General features: G+C 45.1%; 1 protein-coding gene across 1 annotated transcript in view; it reads left to right on the top strand.

Annotated features, from left to right (window-relative positions):
* Positions 1-24,363, top strand: part of LOC135209041 (methyltransferase-like 26) — a 57,021-nt gene that overhangs the window by 10,181 nt on the left and 22,477 nt on the right. The window contains exon 2 of the mRNA XM_064241584.1: positions 8,257-8,548. Coding sequence (XP_064097654.1) covers positions 8,261-8,548 — 288 coding nt within the window. The 5' untranslated portion in view covers positions 8,257-8,260. The remainder of the gene's footprint in view (positions 1-8,256; positions 8,549-24,363) is intronic.

The raw sequence follows: 24,363 nt of genomic DNA, 5'->3' as shown, positions 1-24,363 counted from the left end.
CACAACTTCCCAAAAAATATGGATTTCTGACCAAAAATCTCCACCAAACTTGTTGAAAATGCATGAAATACACCACAAAAGCTATTCTGTTATCCAGTGTGGATGCAAAAACTCTACCTAAAAATCATGAACAACACAACTCGTCAGTATGTCACTGTTTTAGTGCGTATTTTGCCTGTGGCTTTGGTTACAGTTTTGCCAGTGGCAGTTGGTATTGTCTCACCTTATACTAAGTTGTAATTTCATGAAGTAATAATATCACGTAGCCTAGGGGTATCTACTGGTTAATTTCGTTACTGGTTACAATTTTGCTGTATAAGCTATGGTGGGGGGTGGGGTTACAATTTCATATCAAGTATTGGTAACTTATAATACAAAATTGGTAGATCTATATTACTATTCCGCGGCGGACTAGACTATAGCAGTTGCGGTTTTTCTATGCAGTTTTACCTCCTGAACAAGAATTTTAAGTAATATTTATTCGGACGACTGTAATTAACCCCCAGGGGCTCGTACTAAACACGGCAAAATACATTTGACACCCCAATTCCTAGTGGCTTTCGTATTCGCGGGGACAAACGGTGCGGAATGCTTATATAGAAATACCACAAAATTTGGCCTATTTGTCAAGCGTGTCAAATACTCTCAATTCATAAAATAAAATTATTTACCGCAATCTCTGTTGGGATCTAATAATTCCTCATCGGTGGTTTGGAAGTCTTCTAGAAGCTGATGGCCTGTATTTCCGAGGGGCTTGGGTGACAGTAATCACGAAGTCAGCTATGCAAACAGGTAAGGAACCAAGATGTCAATCATCTACATTTATATGTTTCCTAAAATCCTTTTCTGTCTCTCTCACCGCCAAAGGTGGGATTCAGCTATATATATATCTGACAAGTAAGTTTCATGAACAAAATGATATTGTTAAGATACAATAAAGTTTGATCATACTTACCTGGCAGATATATATATTTTAAGTACCCACCCACCTCCCCTCAGGAGACAGTGGAGATAGAAATCTGATAGAAAATGGGAATGGTTCCTGATACCCGCCTCCCAGCGGCGGGAATGGGTACTAACCACCCTACTCCCACTACGTGTGTCGTAAATTTTTAGAAATTCTGTCAGACTTCAGAGAATACAGCTATATATATCTGCCAGGTAAGTATGAACAAACTTTATTGTATCTTAACAATATCATGTCTATTGACCCCCGGACCACCGATGGGTTCTTGATTGTTTAACCAGTCACTTCCGAACAAAAACTCTGCCAGTCAACGCATGTTCGGTGGGACCAGTGCAGACACTTGCAGACAGTATCATGCTTGAAAGCCTTGCCAAGCCAGTGGTTGACAAATCAACCTACTATTTCCCAACTATGATGATTTGAATGCGCTGATGGAACTTCAGCCAAACAGTCTGCGATGAACATATATGAATAAATGAAGAGGAGTGATTCCAGGCGGAGATAAGATAAAGTCGGGACTATAAAAAGTTTCCGATTTTTTACGGAAGTGAAAATTCAGGTTTTTTTAAAAGAAATTTATTATTTAAGTAAATTATGGTTTGCTACTAGTAGTGGTTTTGAGGTTCAAAATGTTATTTTTATTCAGAGTCTTACTAGGCAATTATTCAGCTGTAGGATTCCTACACACGGCAGACGAACTCTCAAATTTTTGGTTAGTGTAGGTAACTTCCGGTAAACAGGTGTGACGTCCTCACACCTCTTCAATTGGATTTCTGCCGGCTCCCAAGTAACATTGGTAGCTCTGCGGACTTTCTTTGTTGTCTTTTGGAGGGTTTTTTACTTTTCCTGGATATTGGTGGCGTACAAGTTTTTTGGTGTACTTATTTCAGAATTAGCTTAGCTTATTTACTCATTTTGTCAACTTTTCTGCCTTGTTTTTGCTTGAATATGTCTGATTCAAATTCATCGGGAGTGAGGTTTTGCGCAGAGGGATGCAAAATGAGGCTAGTTAAAGAAATTTATGATCTTCGCTCTTAAGTTTACAAAATGTAGGGGTCAAGAGTGTTCGAAGGTACTGAGATGTTCCGTATGTCAGGATTAGGATGGTGACCAGTGGAAACTTTTCAGTTCACATCATCAGAAGGTTTTGCAAGATAGGAAGAGGAAAGCAGCCACTAAGGCACATAGTAAGACTAGTGTAGTTCTTCCATCTCCCCCTGTGTTGGCAGAGATCTCTCCTCCTGTTTCTTCTCCTATTCGTGGTAATCTTTCTCCCATTCTCAGTCCTCCTACCCCTTCACTTCCAACTCCTGTACCTGTTTTCCATGTTGCCTTTTCCGACACTGTTGCCAGTCTCAAATCAAGGTTCGAGAGGAAATTTGAGTATTTGTCCAATACCATGATGGAGTTAGGTGCTTCCATGAAATTGTTCATGGAGAAAAGTGAAGTAGTGAAAGTGCCCAGTGCAAGTGCAAGTGCAAGTGAAGTGCTTTCTGAGGGGGTCGCTGTCCGTTCCTCCAGTTCTCCTAAACAAAGGTCACTGTCCCCGCTCCCCAAGCGCCTCAGTGGTGTGATCGGTATGGCCTTGGCCTGCCACCTTGGTGGCCGTGAGTTCAATTCTCAGGCATTCCATTGAGGTGTAAGAGCTGTGTATTTCTGGTGAGAAGTTCACTCTCGACGTGGTTCGGAAGTCACCTAAAGGGTCCCGTTCCTGAATAACCACTGGTTCCATGCAATGTAAAAACACCATACAAACAAACAAAACTGTCCCGCTCCTCCACCTCGGGGAGAAGACATACCAGAGGTCCAAGGTAGACTGGCAGGGTTTGCCCATGGGCGGTCACTCCCTCTGTCGAATCTGAAGTGTCGAATCAGGTATAGACTGAGCGCCGTAGGAAAGGCGTCTCTTTCGGTGCGAATTTGTCTGACTCCAGTGAGTCGTCATCTCTGCGTTCACATCGCTGGCATAGTTCCTGGTCCTCTTGTCCTCTTGAGAGATCTTCAACTGCGGACATCTCCCCTCTCCCTGCCAAGAAGTCTAGGGATATGAATTCCAGTCCATGCCTGTATTGTAGTCGTGTGGCTCAGGCGTACGAAGGGGATGGTTCGACTCGTGACTCAGCTGACTCAACTGAGACTTGACAGGTGCGGGTACCTGTTGAGACGTGCCTGCTCTTCATTCAACTCGAAATTCTTTGACTTCATTTCTGGACTTTTCTGCAGAAGCAAGACGTAAACCTTCGTTGTCAGTTCAAGCTGAGCCTTCCCAGGAAGACCAGGTGTTAGCTCCTTTTCGGCAGCACTTTGAGTTGTTGTTGTCCTTCTTTAAAGGGAAGAATCCGCATTCAAGGAAGGAAGAAGCGGTCATGTCCCCTGCTCCTTCAGAGGTTCAAGAGCAGGACACGGGCCTGGAGCTCAAGCACAGGGAAGAGCTAAGGTAAGAGCGTGAGCAGGAACATGTAGGAAAGAGTGAGTCAGGACAGGTTTCGACTCAATCTACGACAGTTTACGCTTCCTTAATGAGGTTCCTCTTGGATTACTTTCCGGACTGCTTCTCTCCTGCTACTCCTTCGTCTCCACAGTCAATCTTCATGATGAAGAAGAAGAAGCAGCAGGAAGATCTGCCTAAATTAGTCCTCTCCTCTTCAACTGGGAAGGCCTTACGTTTCGTGGATAAGTGGTAAGCGACCAAGTGGGATCACCTTTACCTCTCATTACCTTCGGGATATCGCCCACAGGTCCTTAGACGCATTTTCCTTGGGACCGGTAGTGGCTGCTCAACAAGTTATGTAGCTTACCCAGCTCCTCTAACAGGACAGAGTCGCATCTCGCCTCTTTGTACGGTATGATTGATTATGAATACGGAGTGACTGGCTCTTCTTCATCCCTTTCATCCTACTCTTTTCCTCCGAGTAGAGAGTAGTGCAGACCGTTACATGCTGGACCAAGCATAGATGCAGGTAAGACACTCCTTAGAATAACCTATCTATTCCTTTGATTAGAAATAGAAGCAATATCCTCTCCTTCCCTTACAAGGCAGGGAAGGGGACCTTGACATGAGACAAACCCATAACTAGTATTTGCCTTATAGTCACCAACATATGGTTCTTCTCTTTCCCATAGGGGTGACTGGCATCTCCCCTTATGAGAAAAGCCCAGAAGACTGACTGATCTCGCAGTCCCATAACTCTGATCAGATACCAGTGGCTGGATCCTCTTCCTTGCTCTGACAACCAGGAGAGGAACCCAGGTAGGCTGAACCCCAGTCGGTTCACTGGAGCTCATTCAGATTCCTACCACCAATCAGTGAGTCTTCCTATTGTAAAGGACCAACTGTTTGTATATCGTGTAGGAACAAATCACAATTTTTGAAAGTAAATTATATTTCCTAACTATACAAACCTAGGTCCTTTACACTTAGTGCCCACCTCATGCCACCCCTCAATCTGTTACCTGGGCCGAAAGCAAATTGGAATGTTTACATCCAGTCGGAGAGACTATCAACGACCAGACTGGTAGTTAACTACCGAACCGCCGTGTTTGAGAATTCAACGGCCGTGTCCAGGCTTAACCTTAAGTAATTCCTATTGTAAAGGAGACCTAGGTTTGTAGAGTTAGGAAAAATATAGTTTACTTTCAAAAATTTTGATTTTACAGGGAATAAGCAGTTTTACATACAGAAAACAATGAGAAATAAATATAAATGAATAATAGAATGAATAATGAATATTTAACATCACTCTTACTTTTATGTTCTTGTTAGTGTATGAAAGACAGAGAGGAGGGGAGAGTGAGGAGGAGAGGTTACTGTTTGGAAGGGGGATCCCCCTCTAGAAGGACTTCAGGTATCATGAACTTTTCTGAATTACTTCTCTATGTTTTTTAGTGGCACTGTCTGAGGTAACTTCCCCACTTCGTTTTTTGCTGGCACTAGGACCAGCTTGAGTTACTGGACCCCTGTCAAATAACAAAACTGTTTAGAGACATTTGTCTCTGATGTCTCTTCCATATCTGCCTAAAATGATACAAAGCATTGTCATTAAACATGTTAGAGACAGATTGCAAGATCTTTGTTAGGACGATATGTCTACAAAATTTTTTAGATCACTCCACTTAGGAAATATTTCTGTAATCACTGAAGTAGGCACAGTATCCCCTCTCTTCCTCCTCCTTGTTGGATTCCTCATCTGCTGTCTGTTGCTGTTCTTACTGAAGGTCTTGCAGCTCCTCAGTGGTTAGCTCTTCCTTGTGGGCATCCACTGGCTCTTCTACATCCTTGCCAGTCACATCCAAGCCCATGGACTTCCCCAGAGACACATTAGATTCCACAACAGGCATAGGGTCGTCGGGGTCAGCCTCAAACCCCTCGAAATCCTTCTCGAGGTAACGCTGGCCACAATTTTTTCCAAGCAGAGTTCATTGTCCTGGAAGTCACTCCCTGCCAAGCCTTATCTATAAGGCTTATGCAGTTGTAGATACTGAAGTGATCCTTCCAGAATTCTCTTAGGGTCAATTCAGTGTCTGCGGTCACTTCAAAGCACCTTTGGAACAGTGCCTTTGTGTAAAGTTTTTCGAAGTTGGAGATGGTTTGCTGGGCCGTGGGCTGGATGAGAAGAGTAGTATTAGGGGGCAAGAACTTAACAGTGATTCGCAGGAGCATTGTCCATTACGAGGAGGCACTTGAGGAGCCATTGACTTTTGTTTAGGTATTTTTTCACACTTAGGCCAAACACTTCATTGACCCACTCAACGAAAATTTGCTGCGTGACCCATGCTTTCTTATTGGCTTTCCACATCACAGGCAGTTTATTCTTGATCACATTGTTTTTCTTGAACACTCGGGGAGTTTCAGAGTGACACACAAGTAGGGTCTTCATTTGAAATCCCCACTTGTGTTCCCACAGACAAAGAGCGTTAGCCTATCCTTCATAGGCTTGTACCCTGGCAATGAGCTTTCCTCCTGCGTGATGTAGGTCCGGTTTGGCATTTTTTTTTTCAGAAGAGTCCTGTTTCATCATAACTGAAGACCTGTTGTAGGAGGAATCCTTCAACCTGAAGATAGTTCTTGAATTCCTTAACGAATTCTTTGGCAGCATGTTTATCTGGACTCGCAGCCTCCCCATGCCATACGACACTATGGATGCCTGTATGGTTTCTGAATTTTTCAAACCAGCCTCAGCTGGCGTTGAAATCACCAAGAGCATCACTAGTTGTTGGCATTTTCTTACTTAAATCAGCATGCAACATCCTAGCTTTCTCACAAATGATCGCTTCAGACACACTATCCCCCACTAACTGTTTTCTGTTGATCCACACCAATAACAGTTTTTTCAACATCTTCCACTAGTTGCGATCTCTGTTTAGATAATGACGTGACCCTTTCCACAACATCAGCTGCCTTGATTTCATGTTTCTTTGCTAGGATAGAGCAGATTGTCAACACTGACCTGCCGTACATCCTAGCGAGATCAGCTACATGTGTACCACTTCCATACTTCACTACAAGTTCTCTCTTGAATTCTATCATATTATTGGTCTTTTCACTGAAGGGGTGGCACTTGCAGCTTTCTTTGGCCCCATGATGGGTACTTTGCAATGAGTTTTTATGGGAAAATTGGCCCAAAACACAACAAACACTTGCCGCGATGAGGACAGAGATGCTTGTTCAGCGAGAATGAAGCAGGCCAGAATGGGTCATGAGAGAAAACAGAATGCTTTCTTTGGGCGCTTCATACAGGGCCCAGTCACGCGCTAGGCCCGGATGGAGCTTTTCCGAGTGTACGAAAACCGAGGAAACGTACGATAACCGAGACAAAATTTAATATGAAAAAAGTCTACGAAAACCAAGGTTTGGCTGTACCAAGTACTATAGTGGAACCACTACTTACGAAAGTCCCTACGTACGAAAAATCCAGGTTACGAAAGCAAAGATAAAGATTTTTTTGCTTCTATGTACAAAAATAATTCAGGTTGTGAAAGGGTAAAGTCCGAGATTCGCCCGGGCTGCCGAGAAACAATTTTAAAATTCACATGCTGCCAACTCAGTAGACTCGCCACCATCCTCCCGCTCTCCCATTGGTTCCTGATGCTAGTCACCACTGTAAGATCCTCCTATTGGTCAGCATCTGTCCCATCATGCCTCTATGTAAAGGCATTCCTTGACCATTTTTTGCGGTAGCGTTATCGTAAACACCTAGAATTCGTTCGTTCACATATACTATTTCATTTGTTAACGTAAATTTGTGTAAGTGATTTTGCTTTCGTTGTACTGTAAGTTACTTTATCGTGTTGTGTGTGAACTTAATTACTTACATTATTAGCCATGGGTCCCAAGAATGTTGCTGAACTTCACGGAAAGAAGAGGATGGTTTCTATGGAGACGAAGATGGAGATAATCAAGAATTGTTAATGTTTTCTGCCATTTGTTAATGTGTTTCGTAAAGTTTAGTGTTAATGTTTTCTGCCATTTTTTAATGTGTTTCGTAAAGTTAAGTGTTCATGTTTTCTGCCATTTGCCCTCCTCCTCTGTTGCCACTTTCGGACATCGCCTCACTCGAAAGGTAAGGTTCCACATTTTACTACATATGTACGTACATGTACGTACAGTATTTCTTATACCCTGTACGCTAATACACTTTATTTACAGATACAGTCATGGTTATGTTAGGTATTGAATGATCAATTCTTGTATTTCATTGTTTATTGGTCAATTTAGCTTTTATTATGAAATTTACTGTGGTGTTTTTGTAGGGCTTGGAACAAATTAGGCAATTTACATGTAAAACGTAGTTCTAGATACGAAAAAATCAGGTTATGAAGGCCTCTTCGGAATGGATTAATTTTGTAACCTGAGGCACTACTGTATATATTTTCCTTAAAAAAATATTCTTAGTTGATTCTTGGAGTTTCTCAGGGAAGTATTAGGAAGATTAGCTCACACTAATCAGCTTTGCTTTGCAAACTAGTAGTGCTTCTTTACTCCGTGAGGACAGTGCATATTGTGGGGTAATTGCATGAAAGTGTGTGATAGAAGTTGTAGTTCAGGTAATGTAATCTTTGATATTAATAAATGTGCCAAATGCAACCAGTGGTCTGTCTAAAGTAAGTGTAAATGTTAATTCTAATTATGTATATTTAAAGTCAGTGAGTGCGCACTTAGAATGTTTATACGTACTTCCTTTAGTTTCCCCATTTCAGTCAACCAGAGTCCTCCCAATGTGTCGGCAATTTTGTTAAAAGTTCTTTTTTAAAACATTTAATTTGTGAAGCTTCTTTTATTTAATTTTCAGAATCATGTCAGAAGCCAAAGTTGTAGAAAAAGCTGCAGAGAACAACAAAGAACCCATATTCAAAGTTCTGGAAAAGGTGATTCCTGAGAAGTTTGGTGGTGATGCAAACCTGTCCGCCCTTGAAATTTCCTCAGGCAGTGGTCAACATGTCGTTTATTTTGCAGAAAGGTTCCCAAAAATATCTTTCCAGCCCTCTGACATTGAGGACAGGTGCATAAAGAGTATCAAAGAATATATTTCTGAGGCTAAACTTGAAAATGTGAAAGAGCCCTTAGTAATTGATATTTCCAAGGTGAGTTAATAGTGTTTATTTATATGTAGTCTTATTCTTATTTATTTTTATATTTTTTTTATAAATTTATAAACTGTGCAGTAATTTTTTAAATTTCAAATGTTTAGCAGTTATTTGTTAGAACCTTGTAATTAGCTAATGTCATTATTAATAGCTTTTCCTGATAAAAGTGCACTAGAGTTATGTGCGTATTCGTTTATCTGAATCACATGAAATTACAATCATACTTTTTTTTTTATTAGTGGAAGATAATCAAGCTTGTTGGCTGTGTAGATACTGTTGGGGAATGTTTTTTTATTTTGGGTGAATCTTACCTACTGTTAAAGTTAACTTATATGTGCCGATTAGGCGAATCGGTATTCAAACAAAAAATTGAATGTGTATCCGGATGACTGTCTAGTTCACCTGTTCTCCACGAGGTGTGTGTTGAATGTTTTAGCTCTTGTCAGAATTATCCTTGCCTCCATTACGCTTAGGTGATTGTTGGTATTCTAAGGAGTTTGGTTGTTTTGCACCAGTTTACGGTAATTTAGTTTCATTGTCTTAGGATGTCTTCCACCGGAAGCAAAACCAATAACATCAGGTTGTGTAGGAATGATTTGGTGTAAGCAGGATGTTGGAATTTATAGATCAAGATTCGGTTTGTACCGGCTGCAGGGGTACAGTGTGTGATCTTGGAACTAGATGTGAGGAATGTAGGGAATTGGTCTGAGGACTTTATGCCTGAATATGTCAAATATAGGAAAGAAGGGAAGCTGACAGATTGCGAAAGCAATTAATTAGGTCAGGACTTGAAACTGTCGGTTCTATCCCACCTAGTGTCCCTTCTGCAACTATCCCTACTCAGGCTAGGCATTTTGGGAGTGTTAGTATTGACACTTCCTTTGTAGCTCTGCCTTCTGCTCCCCATTCGGTTCAGGAAAAGCGTATCAAGAAGTTAGAACATGACATTAACCATATTTTAAGTTTTAGTACAAGTTGAACTGAGTTTGTGGCAGGGAACGTTCTGAATCCCTCCATAACCGGATGTTAAGAAATGGAGTTAAGCATATCAGAGAGACAGGCATACAGTGAACCCCCTTATTCATTGACTACGGATTCATGGAGTCACGTATTCGCAGATTACTCTCTGGGACATATACGTACCCCCATTATTTGTGGGAAATTTATGTATTCGTGTTATTTTTCTATGAGAAATATCCACAAATTCCTGCTTTTTTAATCAGTTTCTTCATAAAAAGCACTTTTTGTTATAAAACTTAAAAAAAAAAAAAACAGGTACAAGCAGTCCGCGGGTTACGACGGGGGTTCCGTTCTTGAGACGCGTCGTAAGCCGAAAATCGTTGTAAGCCGGAACATCATAAAAAAACCCAAGAAAACTTTACTTTTAATGCTTGGGGTGCATTGAAAATTATGTAAACTGCATTCTTATTGCATTTTACATAAAAAAAAACCTTCAAATATTGATTATTTTGCATTTTTGGTGTCATATTTCATCTGCCAGATCAGCATTGTAGGCGTCGTAACCCTGGAACATGCGTTGTAACCCTGGAAATAATTTCTGATGAATATAATTGAAAAGCACCTTAACCTTGGAACGTCATAACTCGAACCTGTCGTAACCCGGGGACTGCCTGTATACATGTAATCATTCTTAGTAGGTTTTTTTTGAGTTTGATCTAATAAAATAGGCAGTTTTAAGTGTTTATAGAGGGTTTTCAACTATTTGTGGGTTCTAGCTATTCGGGGGGGTCTAGTGCGCATCCCCCGCGAAAACGGGGGGAACACTGTGCACAAGTAATCCTGACACACCTCCATATAGGCCACACTTGTGTGACACATGGGCAGTTGATGAGCAGCCCACAAGGTCCTGCTCCCGAGTGCTCAGAGTGCAAGGTGTTTATAACTGTCAGACGTGTTGTGTGAGTGTCCAAAGTATTACAGTGGTCCCCCCATATTCTCAGGGGATGCCTACCAAACCCCCCTGCAAATAGCTAGAACCCGCAAATAGTTGAAACTCCTATAAAAATGCTTAAAACAGCCTATTTTGTTAGTTAAAACTCAAGAAAAAACCACTGAAAATGTTTATATCTGTTTTTTCAATAGTTTTATCACAAAAAGTGCATTTTATGATGAAATTGATTAAAAAAACAGGAATTTGTAGAAATTTCTCATTTAAAAATACAGACAGTCCCCGGGTATTGGGGATCCGGTTTTATGGTTTTATACATTCAACTTCCCTGCCAGATATATACTTAGCTATAGACTCCGTCGTCTCCGACAGAATTTCAAATTTCGCGGCACACGCTACAGGTAGGTCAGGTGATCTACCGCCCTGCCCTGGGTGGCAGGACTAGGAACCATCCCCGTTTTCTAATCAGAATTCTTCTGTCGCCCGGACCATCAACATTGTTGTTGGTTCCTCTCGATTGGTTTTTCTTTTTTCACCGGCAATTGATCTTCTTGACCGACTTTTGGTGACGTATCTGGATTGTTGGATTGGCATACGCTTTTGTGGACTGTTTTGTGGACTTGATTTTGGAATTTTCTTTAATAATGTCTGACTCTGGAATGGTTGTGAGACGTTGTGTGAATGTAGGCTGTAAGGTGAGGTTGCCGAAAGCTTCGGTAGACCCTCACACGGTATGCAAGGGGTGCAGGGAGTATGAATGTTCTTTTACTAATACTTGTAAGGAATGTGAGAACTTGAGTGAGAACGAATGGAAGAATCTAACTAATTATTTTAAAAAGTTAGAGAGAGAAAGAGTGAGGAAGGCTTCTCATAGAAGTTTAAGTAGTTCTAGATCTGAACTAATTCCAAGCTTGGGATCTTCCCCAAGGGTAAGTATTGCTACTTCTCCTTCCATTGCAGCCCCTTCTCCTATTGCAGAACCTGTAGATCCAGCAAAACGAACTTGCGGATCTAAAACAGCCTTCAAGTTGATGGAAAACAAAATGGCTGCCATACAAGGTAAGGCCTAGTGATTTTTCAGTGGACAGTGATATGAGTGTCCCCAGTGTAGTGGAGGGGGCATCTGGTCGGCTCAGCAACGCTCCTAGGTCTAGACCTCTTCCAAGCTCACATGCCCAGAGAAGGAATGTCGAAAGCCGAAAGGAGGTTGTGGAGAATCCCCACCGATCAGGTGTCCCTTCGGCGGTTTCTGTGACACCCCAGACTGCCAAGGATCGCTATTGTAAAAGCGTCCTACGTGAGTGTTTTTCGTCGTCGGGATCTTCATCACCGAGACGTGATTGGAGAGATTCAGATCGATCTCGGCCTCTCAAGAGGAGTTGGAAGGCTCTGACTATTGACTCGAGCCCAGAAAACTTCCCTGAGGAGTCTCCCTCGGGAGTGAAGAAGGCAAGAAGAGCCATTCTTTCAACCAGAGTGAGAAGGAGGCAGGAGGTGGAGGCTATGGACTCCTCCCCTCCTCCTTCCCCTCCTCCCGAAGAGGATAAAGAGGAGGCTACGAAGAGGTTCATGATGGCGATGCAGGAACAGATTTCGTCGTTTGTAGGAGTCCTGTCAAAGGAGCCTCCTAGAAGGAAAGACACTTCCCTTCCTATTAAAAGATCCTCCAGACGTATGGAGGTATCTGCCTCCAGGATCGATACTCCTACTCGAGGTGAGGTTTCCGGTACGAACCTGGATGAACCGATCAGACGTCTGGCACCGGCCAGGAGTGAGGAGTCACCCAGGAGGCAGGAGCCAAGAGCCAAGAGTGAGGAGTCAACCAGGAGGCAGGAGCCCAGAGCCAGGAGTGTAGAGGCATCCAGGCAGGAGGCAGGAGGCAAGAGCCAGGAGGCAAGAGGCAGGAGGCAGGAGTCAAGAGGCAGGAGCCAGGAGCCAAGAGGCAGGAGTCAGGAGGCAGGAGCCAGGAGTCCGGAGTCAGGAGGCAGGAGTCCGGAGTCAGGAGGCAGGAGTCAGGAGGCAGGAGTCAGGAGCCAGGAGGCAGGAGTCAGGAGGCAAGAGTCAAGAGCCAGGAGGCAAGAGTCGGGGACTCGTTCCTGGAGGTGATGACTCTTCTCCAAATAGGAGCTCCTCTCCTTCAGAACATAGGAGGTCTTGGAAGGACTCTCCCTCCAAACGTGAACTTTCTCCTTCGTCTGATCGAGGGTTAGACGAGTTGTCTGATGACGAACCTCCTGCTAATGAGGGACTTTCTAGTTATAAAGTCTTAGCCTCATTATTACTTCAAGAATTTGGAGATTCTCTTAGTCCGGCGGCTCCTCCTTCTCCTCGTTCGCTCTTTTCGAGCTCGGCTACGGCAAAATCGTCGGCCTTTTTAAAAATGAAGCCTGCGATATCTATGAAGAAGGCACTCCATTCTTTAGATTCTTGGATGGACAAGAAGAAGGAGTTAGGAAAGACGGTATTCTGCATGCCTCCTTCCAGATTGCACGGAAAGAGAGGTATTTGGTATGGGACAGGAGAGACTATGGGTCTTTCTCTACCTGCCTCTGCAGATGCCGACTTGTCCAATTTAGTGGAGGCCTCTAGACGTCACTCCTTAGGATCGGTCAGAGCGACGTGGAGCACTTCAGAGTTGAACCACTTTCTAAAGGGACTTTTTGTCACTTTAGAGGTGTTCAATTTTCTGGATTGGTCACTCGGAGTTCTGGCCAACAAATCTAAGGATCCGGAGTTTCTGAAAAACCCAGAAATTCTCCATAGCGTCCTGTCCTGCATGGACAAGGCAGTACAAGACGGTTCGGGTGAAGTGGCCTCCCTTTTTGGTGCTGGTCTCCTGAAAAAGAGATCAGTTTATGGATCCCTATTATCGAAAGGGGTTTCTCCGAGCCAGAGGACTGCCTTACTGTTCGCCCCTCTATCGGATCATCTGTTTTCCTTCTCAGTTAGTGAAGGATATTTTTGTACATGCAACTTCCCCGGCAGATATATACTTAGCTTATGTCTCTGACGTCCCGACAGAATTCAAAAACTCGCGGCACACGCTACAGGTAGGTCAGGTGATCACCCTCTCCCGCCGCTGGGTGGGCGGGAATAGGAACCAATTCCCGTTTTCAGACCAGATTTTTTCTGTCGCCGGTGCTGACAACATCGTTGTTAGTTCCTCCTGCACGGAATTCTGCTTGCTTTGCTAAGGATTGTTTGGTGAAGTATTCTTTTCTTTGGCTTTGGTATACGCTGATTTGGACCGTTATTTGGATTTGCTTAGGATTCTTCATTAGGCTGATGTTGTGCCTGAAACTCGTTTTAGGGTTTGTGTGAAAGAAGGATGTAAGGTGAGACTGCCCCGAAAGCGGCGGTGGACCCTCACACTATTTGTGTTAAATGTAGGGGGAATGAATGCTCAGTTAGTAACACATGTGACGAATGTTTGAGTTTGACTGAAGTTCAATGGAAGAGTTTGACTGCGTATGTAAATAAGTTGGAGAAAGATAGAATTAGGAAAGCTGCTAAAAGTTCAAGTAGGTCCTGCTCTTTGGATCAGGACAATCTTTCTATTTCTAATGTAATTTCTCCTTCTGCTAACGCAAGTTCAGCTCCTTCCCCCCGCAGCGAAATCGTAGATTCGTCTCGATCGGAGAAAGCTGCAATGGAAGCGTCGTCGATCCGTAAATTGCAAAGGCAATTACGAGAAATGGAAGGTAAGAGTGAAGTGTGCAGTGAAGTGTACAGTGTCCCCAGTGTAGTGGAGGGGGTGGGGGCGTCTGACCGACTCGCATTGCTCCTAGGCCTAGACCTCTTTCAGACTCCCATGACCAAGGGAGGAGGAATGTCGAAAGCCGCAAGGGGGATGTAGAGTATTCCCAACGGTCAGGCGTCCCTTCGGCAGGCCCTGTAAGCTCGTCCCAGGCTGCCTTGGACAGCTATAGACAAAGCGTCTTAGGAAGTGTTTGTCCGACTCGGATTCTACTTCTCCAAGACGCGGATGGAGCTCCGCTTCTAAGTCGCGCCCTCTGAAGAGAGCCTGGAAGGCGCCTGCAGGAGACGCATTAGACTCCAGTCCAGAGCCTTTTCCGGAGTATTCTCCCGCTCAGAAGAGAGAGCGATGAAGTCTCCTGTTTCTTCTCGGAAGGAATTCGTACTTCTACAAAGAAGTTCTTGGTAGGACTGCAGGAGCAGCTATCCTCGTTAGTAGGCTCGCTGTCTAAGGAGCCTTCTCGCAGGAAGGACGTCTCTCTTCCAGTAAAGAGCTCTCTTAAGAGACGGTCGTCAAGTCGGCGTTCGGACTCTGGTAGGCGCCTCTCTCCTGGAAGGCGCTACTCCCCAACAAGGCCGTTACGATACGCCTCTCCCTTTCAGGAACGATCTACTACTCCGACCAGAAGAGCTTCGTCTAGTAGGATCCCACATTCCTCTAGACGCCCGAATAAGGGCGCAAGCCCCTCTCCTGACAAGGATAGTCGACCCTTTCTTAGGAGTAAAGAATGTTCTTCTCCTTATAGGGCGTTGTCTGAGAGATACAAGCGCCTCTCCTTGCTATCTTAAGGAACAAGATAATCTCCGTTATTCACGGGGACGCAGAGAGAGAGAGAAGAAGAAGTCTCGCCCCCCAGACGTTCTCGGAGAGATTTTAGCGCCTCTCCTAGCAGGCGCCATCGTGATGTTAGAAGGTATTCTTCAAACAGGCGTTTACTCCTTCCAGACGCCCAGAACGGGACGCTAGCGGCCTCTCCTCGCAGACGCCAGGAGCCTGAAAAGAGCAGGATGGGTTCTCTACGCTCTACTCCTGTTAGGCTTTGTTATTTCTTAGGAGTTACGAGTTTGCCTTCTTACGAGAACATTCGGAAGGAAGTAAACCCCTCTCCGGGCAGGAGCCAGGATGAGAGCAGACGTTTTTCTACCCCAAGGCGTGTAGCGCCTGATAGACGCTACCGATGGAACGCTAGCGCCTCTCCTCACAGGCGCCAAGAGCCTGAAAAGAGCCTGTTACGGGATTCTCGCCCTACTCCTTATAGAGTTACCTGTAAAGATGCGAGCTCTTCCCCTCTCAAGCAGCAAGAACCTCCTGCCTCTACCAAACTTCCTTCAAAGGAAAAGAGCGCTTCTCCTTCTAGGACTCCTTCTCCGAAGAGGCATTCTTCTCCTAATGCTACCTTTGAAGAGGTATCTGAGGAGGAACTTCCTGTAGATGCGGTCGTCTCCGATTACAAGAGACTGGCAGCCCTGCTTCTTCAAGAGTTCGGTGACTCTCTTCGTCCTGCAGATCCTCCTTCGCCGGGATCACTGCTTTCAAGCACTAAAGCTTTCCAAGTCCTCTTCGTTCGTGAAAATGAATCCGACCCTTTCGATGAAGAAAGCCATAATGACTTGGAGAACTGGCTCCTCTCTAAAAAAGAAGCGGGCAAGACGGTTTTTTTCCTGCCCTCCTTCGAAAGTTGGCAGGTAAGCCAGGTTTCTGGTATGACACGAAAGAGCCAATGGGATTGGGGCCTCCCTTCTTCAGCTGATGCTGATTTTTCAGCGTTAGTGGATGCGTCTAGAAGACGCGCTCTTCATTCGGCAAAGGCCTCATGGGGAATGTGCGAAATGGACCATTTACTTAAGGGTCTATTTCGCACACTTGAGGTCTTTTAATTTTATGGATTGGGTTGCCTTGGGGAGCTCTTGCTAAGAGAGCACAGGATCCCAGACTTTGTTTCGATGGAAGTTTTAACAAGTGTACTTTCTTGCCTGGGATAAGGCCTTGATGGATGGATCTACGGAGTGGCTTCTCTCTTTGGATCGGCAGTCCTTAAAAAGAGATCTGTCTTCAGTTCTTTTTTGACGAAATCGGTGTCTCTCTACAGAGATCCTCTCTGCTTTATTCGCCCCCTGTCTAGTCACCTGTTTCCACAAGAGACAGTGAGAGATATATCTAAGTCGTTATCCGGAAAGGCTACTCAGGATCTGCTTGCGCAGTCGGCGAAAAGACTAAAACCAGCAGTACCTTTGGCTAAAGAGAGAAGCCTGCTTTTCAGCAACCCTTTCGAGGGAGGAACGAGACGGCTAGGACCCTCTCTTAGGAGTAAGGGACCGGTTAAGAGAGGAAGATCAGCACGTAAGCCCTTCCCTAAACCACAATGAAAAAGTAGTCCTCCAGACTACAGTAGGAGCCAGACTGCTGAAGTTTGCGAAAGTCTGGGCTCAGAGAGGGCGGACAACTGGTCCCTCTCTATCCTCGAGAGAGGATACCTTATCCCCTTCAGGGAGAAGCCTCCCTTAACAACAACTCCAAGGGAGTTAACAGCAAGATACCGAGATTCTTTAAAGAACCAGCCCTGCTTCAACTAGTAGAAGAAATGATGGACAAAGAGGCGATAGAAAGGGTGCAAGACCTTCAATCTCCAGGGTTCTACAACCGTCTTTTTCTTGTACCAAAAGCATCAGGACAGTGGAGACCAGTCCTGGACGTAAGTGCCCTGAATTGCTTCGTTGTAAAAACGAAGTTCACGATGGAGACGACTTCCTCCGTTCTTGCAGCGCTTCGTCCAGGGGATTGGATGGTGTCCCTGGACCTTCAGGATGCCTATTTCCATGTACCTATCCATCCCTCGTCCAGGAGGTACCTAAGATTCATGGTACAGGGCAAAGTTTTTCAATTTCGAGCCCTATGCTTCGGTCTTTTTTGGCCACGGACGGCCCCTCAGGTGTTTTCACGGGTCTTATGAAGAGAATGTCGCTCATTGGCTTCATATCGAAGGAGTAAGAATCTCGTTGTATCTCGACGATTGGCTGATCAGGGCCCAATCAAAGATCGTTGTCTGGAGGACTTGAAATTAACACTGGATCTAGTTCAGTCCTTGGGACTGTTACTAAACCTCGGGAAGTCCCAGATGAATCCCCAGCAAAGCATTGTCTATCTGGGGATTCTGATGGATTCTCGGGTTTTTTTTTTTTTTTTTTTTCGTGTGTATCCATCAAAGGAAACGACAAGAGAGAATGTTTACAGAAAGTGACGACCTTCCTAGAGAAAGAACAATGTTCCGCGAGGGAATGGATGAGTCTTCTGGGGACCCTTTCCTCGTTGGAACAGTTCGTTTCTCTAGGGAGGCTACACTTAAGACCCCTACAATTCTTCCTCAGAGAGAAATGGGATCAGAAGCACCAAGAGCTTTCGGACTCCTTTCAGCTCTCGAAGATAGCGATAAAAAGGACCTGCAGTTGGTGGTTAGAGCCAAACAGATTGAATCAAGGGCTCTCCTTCAGTTGTCGAGCCCTCGACTAGTGTTATTCACAGACGCCTCGGAAAAAGGATGGGGAGCGACTCTAGGCTCGAGAGAAGTGTCAGGCACCTGGAATGGGGAACAGGTTGTCCTGGCATATCAACAAGAAGGAACTGGCTGGCTGAGTCCTCCATCTAGCTCTCGTTCACTTCGAACCTCAAGTATTGGGTTCCGTGTTGCAAGTGAATTCGGACAACACGACAGCTCTAGCCTATATAAGGAAACAGGGAGGGACTCACTCCTTCTCCCTGTTCGAGAAGCAAAGGAGCTTCTTCTTGGACCGAGGAACGGCGAATAACTCTTCTAACCAGGTTCATCCAGGGGAGAAGAACGTGAGAGCAGATCTTTCTGAGCAGAAGAGATCAGGTCCTTTCTACGGAATGGACTCTGCATTCAGAAGTGTGCGACGAGATTTGGGACCTCTGGGGGAGACCCAATATCGACCTGTTCGCAACGAATTGGAATGCGAGGTTGGAGAACTACTGCTCTCCGATTTCAGATCCAAAGGCAGTTGCAGTGGACGGTCTCCTTCTGGATTGGAAGGGGATCGACGGGTACGCTTTTCCTCCTTTCAAGATAATAGGAGAGGTGGTAAGGAAGTTCGTTTCGACGGAGGGAACCAACTGACCCTCATCGCCCCATTCTGGCCAGCCCAAGAATGGTACACAGAGGTACTGGAATGGATGATAGATTTCCCACGAGGGCCCTTCCACTGCGGAAGGATCTTCTCAGACAGCCCCACTTCGACAGATACCACAAAAACCTCCCCCGCTCTCAGTCTGACTGCCTTCAGACTGTCGAAACAAAAAAAAAGACTCGTCAGAGCGAGGGGGTTTTCACGCAAGGCTGCAAAGGCAATTGCTAGAGCCAGAAGACCTTCAACTCTTCGCGTGTACCAGTCGAAGTGGGAGGTGTTCCGAAGATGGGCCAAGTCCCAGAAAGTATCCTCTTCCAGTACCTCTGTAAATGAAATAGCGGATTTTCTCCTTTGAGGGAGAAATGCAATCTGGCCGTTACCACAATAAGGGGATATAAAAGCATGCTCTCATCTGTTTTAGACATAGAGGCCTTAATATCTTGGAAGACAAGGATCTGCATGACTTGTTAAGGTCCTTTGAAACTCGAAGGCCAAGACTATAAGACCACCTAGTTGGAACCTGGATGTGGTCCTTAGATATTTAATGTCCGAGAAATTCGAACCTCCTCAAAATTCCTCATTCAGAGACTTGACTAGAAAGTCTCTCTTTCTCTTTGCACTAGCCTCTGCTAAGAGAGTTAGTGAACTTCAGGCTTTAGAAGGAACTGTGGGCTTTAAGGAAGATTCTGCAGTATGCTCCTTTAATCCCCTGTTTTTAGCAAAGAACGAAAATCCTTCTAAACCATGGCCAAGGACTTTTGAGATTAAGGGGACTGTCCTCTTTGGTAGGGAGAGACTTAGAGAGGACATTGTGCCCAGTCAGGATCCTCAAGTTCTACCTAGAGAGGAAGAAGCTACTTGGTGGAAATGTAGATAGCCTTTGGTGTTCCGTAAGAAATCCTAAGAGGATGATTTCTAGAATGCTCAAGCGTATTTTTATTAAAGACGTTATCAAAGAAGCGCATGCTTCCTGTGAAGAGGAACATTAAGGCTTCTAAGAGTCAAAGCACATGAGGTCAGAGCTGTAGTCTACCTCTTTAGCGTATCATAGGAATATGTCGATACAGACTCTTGTCGAATCCACCTATTGGAGGTGCAATTCGGTGTTTGCATCAAATTACTTAAGAGACGTGCGAGTCACTTATGACAAGTGCTTCTCTCTCGGACCGTTGTGTCTGCGGATTCGTTGCTGGGGCAAGGAGCTGACCTAATCCTTTATAGTTAGTTAAGTTAGTATTTTTAAACGTTTTTTGGTGTTGTGTTTTTATGGTCGATTGGAATGAGTCTTGGGAATGCTCCTTTCAAATCGTAGTGTTAACAAATGTAGTGTGGTCAGGTGGTCGGGATTGGTTTTTCGTGCTCCTTGTTAGTGATTTGGACCTAGGCTCTGTCATGTAAGAGGGTTAGTCCCCGTTGATACGACAAAGGTGAAGGCTCTACCCATGTAAGTGGGCCAGCCCCCATTGGTATGATCCAAGGACAAAGGCTCTGTCAAGTAAGCGGGCTCGCCCCCATTGACACGATCCAGAAGAGCTATCAGTGTCAGGTCTCATCCCCACTGAAACTCTTCAGGCAAGCAGACTCATAGACAGTAATCATGAAGTCTTCTGCCCAATAAGGTAGGAACCAAGGTTTTAATAAGTTTATATTTATGACCTACAACAGATTGTTGTTTCCCTGTTTTTTATGTTATTTATATTGAGTAACTATCTCTTAACCCGCCACCAAGGGTGTCAATCAGCTAAGTATATATCTGCCGGGGAAGTTGCATGTACAAAAATGATATTGTTAGTATACAATAAAGTTTGTACATACTTACCCACCCGCAGATATATACGATGAATGGCCCACCCATCCTCCCCTCAGGAGATAGGCGTAAGAGAAAAATCTGGTCTGAAAACGGGAATTGGTTCCTATTCCCGCCACCCAGCGGCGGCGGGAGAGGGTGATCACCTGACCTACCTGTAGCGTGTGCCGCGAGTTTTGAATTCTGTCGGGACGTCAGAGACATAAGCTAAGTATATATCTGCTGGGTAAGTATGTACAAAACTTTATTGTATACTAACAATATCATATCTCGCTCGCTAACTGAGAAGGCGACACAAGACTACTAACGCAAACGTCCAAGAAAGGACGCCCTGTAGTGTCGACGGTTAAGAAGGACTCTCGTCCTCCTCAGCAGCCCTTTCGTGGAGGTGCAGCGGCTCCGTCCCCCCTGCCAGAAAGAAGAGCTCTTGAAAGAGAGGAAGGTCTTCATTTAGGCCCTTCAAGAAATCCAAGTGACTTGTTGCTCCTCCAAGCACCAGTGGGCGCCAGACTCCTGAACTTTGCAGGAGTATGGGCAAAAAAGGGGAGCCGACCCTTGGTCAGTGTCGGTCCTGAAGAAGGGATATGTAATCCCCTTCGACGACAGCCCTCCCCTAACATCTACGCCTCGGGAACTGTCAGCGAGGTACAGAGACCCGTTAATGAGGAAGACTCTCCTTCAAATGGTGGAGCAAATGTGGGAAAAAGAGGCCATCGATTTTACAATCGCCTTTTTCTAGTACCAAAGGCATCGGGGGGGTGGAGGCCAGTTCTGGACGTAAGCGCTCTGAATCGCATCGTACAGAAAAAAAGAAGTTTCGCAGGAAACGTCCGCCTCAGTAATGTCGGCTCTTCGTCCAGGAGATTGGATGGTCTCTCTGGACCTGCAAGACGCATATTTCCACGTTCCCATTCACCATTTGTCAAAGAAATATCTTCGCTTTGTAATAGGAGACAAGATCTTTCAGTTCAGGGCTCTGTGCTTCGGTCTGTCTACAGCTCCACAAGTATTCACCAACCTGATGGCGAATGTGGCAAGATGGCTTCACCTAGAGGGAATAAACATCTCCCTCTACTTGGACGACTGGCTGATCAGGGCCAAGTCGAAGATTCAGTGCTTGGAGGACTTAAAAGTAACAAGGAACATGATAGATTCGCTAGGATTGCTCGTCAACCTCGAGAAGTCACAACTGATCCCCAGCCAGAACTTGGTATATCGGGGATTCAGATGGATTCTCGGGGTTTTCGAGTATTATCCTTCGCAGAGAAAGAATCGCTCGAGGTTTGTCGAGAATCTCGAGCTTCTTAGAGAGAAAGAACAGCTCAGCGAGTGATTTTCTGAGCCTTTTTGGGACCCTGTCCTCACTGGAAAAGTTCTTCTCGCTAGGGAGACTTCACCTTCGCCCTCTTCAGTTTTTCCTCAAAGAGGTGTGGAGTTGGAAGACGGTCCAACTCTCGGACATCTTCCAACTTCCACAAGAAGTAAAAGATCATCTGAAGTGGTGGATCCCTCCGCTTCAAAAGAACGAGGGCGTATCGCTTGCTCTGCAGAACCCAGACCAAGTGTTATTTACCGACGCTTCGGAGTCGGGATGGGGAGCGACGCTAGGAGCAAGGGAGGTGTCAGGCACCTGGACAAAGGAACAGTCCTGGCACATCAAATGCAAGGAACTTGTGGCCATACACCTAGCCTTAAAGTTCTTCGAAGAGATAGTCAGAGACGGGGTGATACAGATAAACTCGGACAACACCACGGCTCTGGCTTACATACGCAAGCAAGGAGGCACGCACTCTTTCTCCCTCTATCAGTTAAACAAGGACACCTGTTAACCTGGACGGAAGAAAGAGGCATAACTCTACCTCACAAGGTTTGTTCAAGGGATCAAGAATGTGAGAGCGGACAGACTGAGCAGGAGAAATCAGGTCCTTCCCACAGAATGGACTCTACACGAAGAAGTGTGTCGAAGTCTGTGGTCCCTGTGGGGGAGACCTCACATAGACCTGTTTGCAACGTTCCTCTCCAAAAGAATAGAGATCTTTTGCTCTCTAGTGGAAGATCCGAGAGCCTTCGCAATAGACGCGTTTCTCATGGATTGGTCGGGTGTGGACGCATACGCCTTTTCCCCCGTTCAAAATCCTGGGGGAAGTGCTCAGGAAGTTCGTAGCTTCGAAGAGCACGAAGTTGACACTCATAGCCCCATTTTGGCCAGCCCAGGAATGGTTCACGGAGGTACTGGAGTGGATAGTGGACTTCCCCAGATCGCTTCCAAACAGACACGATCTACTCAGACAACCCCACTTCGAGAGGTTTCATCACAACCTCCCAGGTCTCGCTCTGACTGCCTTTCGACTATCGAAAGACTTGTCAGAGCGAGAGGCTTTTCTCGCAAGGCTGCGGGCTCTATCACTAGAGCCCGCAGAGCTTCGACGAGAAGAGTATACCAGTCAAAGTGGGAAGTCTTTAGAAGGTGGTGTAAGGGTCAGAAGCTGTCCTCCTCCAGTACCTCTATAGTGAATATTGCCGATTTCCTCCTCTTTCTGAGAGAGGAATCACACCTATCTGTCTCGACAATAAAAGGATACAGAAGCATGCTGTCTTCAGTATTCAGGAATCGAGGCCTGGACATTGCTAACAACAAAGATCTACACGATCTAATTAGATCTTTTGAGACTTCTAAAGCAGCTACTCCTAGAACACCTAGTTGGAATCTAGACGTGGTCCTGAAATTCCTTTCATCGGATAAATTCGAGCCTTTACATCTGGCTTCCTTCCGCGACGTCACTAGGAAATGCTTGTTCCTGGTGGCTCTCGCTACAGCCAAGAGGACGAGCGAATTACACGCTCTGGATTCCACGGTGTGGGGTTCAAAGGAGATGCTGCCATCTGTTCTTTCCAGACAATGTTTCTGGCAAAGAACGAAAACCCGTCAAAACCGTGGCCCAGAAGTTTTGAGGTGAAAGGCCTATCTAACCTTGTAGGCAGAGAGATAGAGAGATCTCTCTGTCCAGTGAGAGCTCTTAAATATTATTTAGAGAGGAAGAGACAGATGGGAGCTTGTCAACAAGGTCTTTGGTGTGCGGTGAAGAACCCCAAAAGACTCATGTCCAAGAACGCCTTGGCTTTCTTTGGTGAGAAGCGTTATTACGGACGCTCACAAGAACTGCTCGGAGGAATCCTTCGGTCTTCTAAAGGTCCAAGACTCATGAAGTGAGGGGCAGTAGCAACGTCTTTGGCGTTCCAAAAGAATATGTCTCTAAAGAATATCATTGAGACGACATATTGGAGGTGCAATTCAGTGTTTGCATCTCATTATCTGAAGGATGTGAGAGTGACCTATGAGAAGTGCTTCTCGCTAGGTCCTTTTGTATCAGCAGATACAGTACTGGGTCTTGGAGCAAAGACTGATCCTTAATTTTGTGTTTTTTATCGTACATAAACCCTCTTGTCAGATATGTGCTTGGTTTTCTATTAGCAAGCTCACTACTGTCGCACGGGAGCAGAGTGTCATTGCTGGTAGGGGATCAAGGGTATGTATGGCTAGTAGGGGAGTACAAAATTTTTTTTTTTATATTTGTAATGAAAGTGTAATTATGTTTTCGAGTTTTTGGTTGTTGTAAGGAGTTCGGGGATAACTCCTACAATCTTAGAACTAACATGGATGTTAGGATCAGGTGATCGGGATCGGTTTTGTGCTCCTTGAACAAGGTGTATTGTCATGTTAGTGGAATAGCACCCAATGACAAAGGCCTTTAGGCTCTGCCGAGTAAGTGGATAAGACCCCATTGGCAGACCCACAAGAACTCTTAGCCATAGATCAATATCTCGCTGAGGCTCTTGAGGCTAAGCAGACTCCAAGGCAGTAGCCGCGAAGTCTTCAGCCTAATAAGGTAGGAACCAAGGTTTATTAATACCTACAACATATGTTGTTTACCTGTCTATTTCAGTAGTTAGCTGTCTCTTACCCACCACCAATGGGTGCTAATCAGCTAAGTATATATCTGGCAGGGAAGTTGAATGTATAAAAATGATATTGTCATGTTACAATAAAGTTTTATACATACTTACCTGACAGATATATACGATTAATGGCCCACCCAGCCTCCCCGCAGGAGACAGGTGGAAGAGAAGAATTCTGATTAGAAAACGGGGATGGTTCCTAGTCCTGCCACCCAGGGCAGGGCGGTAGATCACCTGACC

Source organism: Macrobrachium nipponense, chromosome 37 (assembly GCF_015104395.2).
Source record: "Macrobrachium nipponense isolate FS-2020 chromosome 37, ASM1510439v2, whole genome shotgun sequence".
Classification (NCBI taxonomy): domain Eukaryota; kingdom Metazoa; phylum Arthropoda; class Malacostraca; order Decapoda; family Palaemonidae; genus Macrobrachium; species Macrobrachium nipponense.
This window is presented reverse-complemented; position numbering and strand designations above follow the sequence as displayed.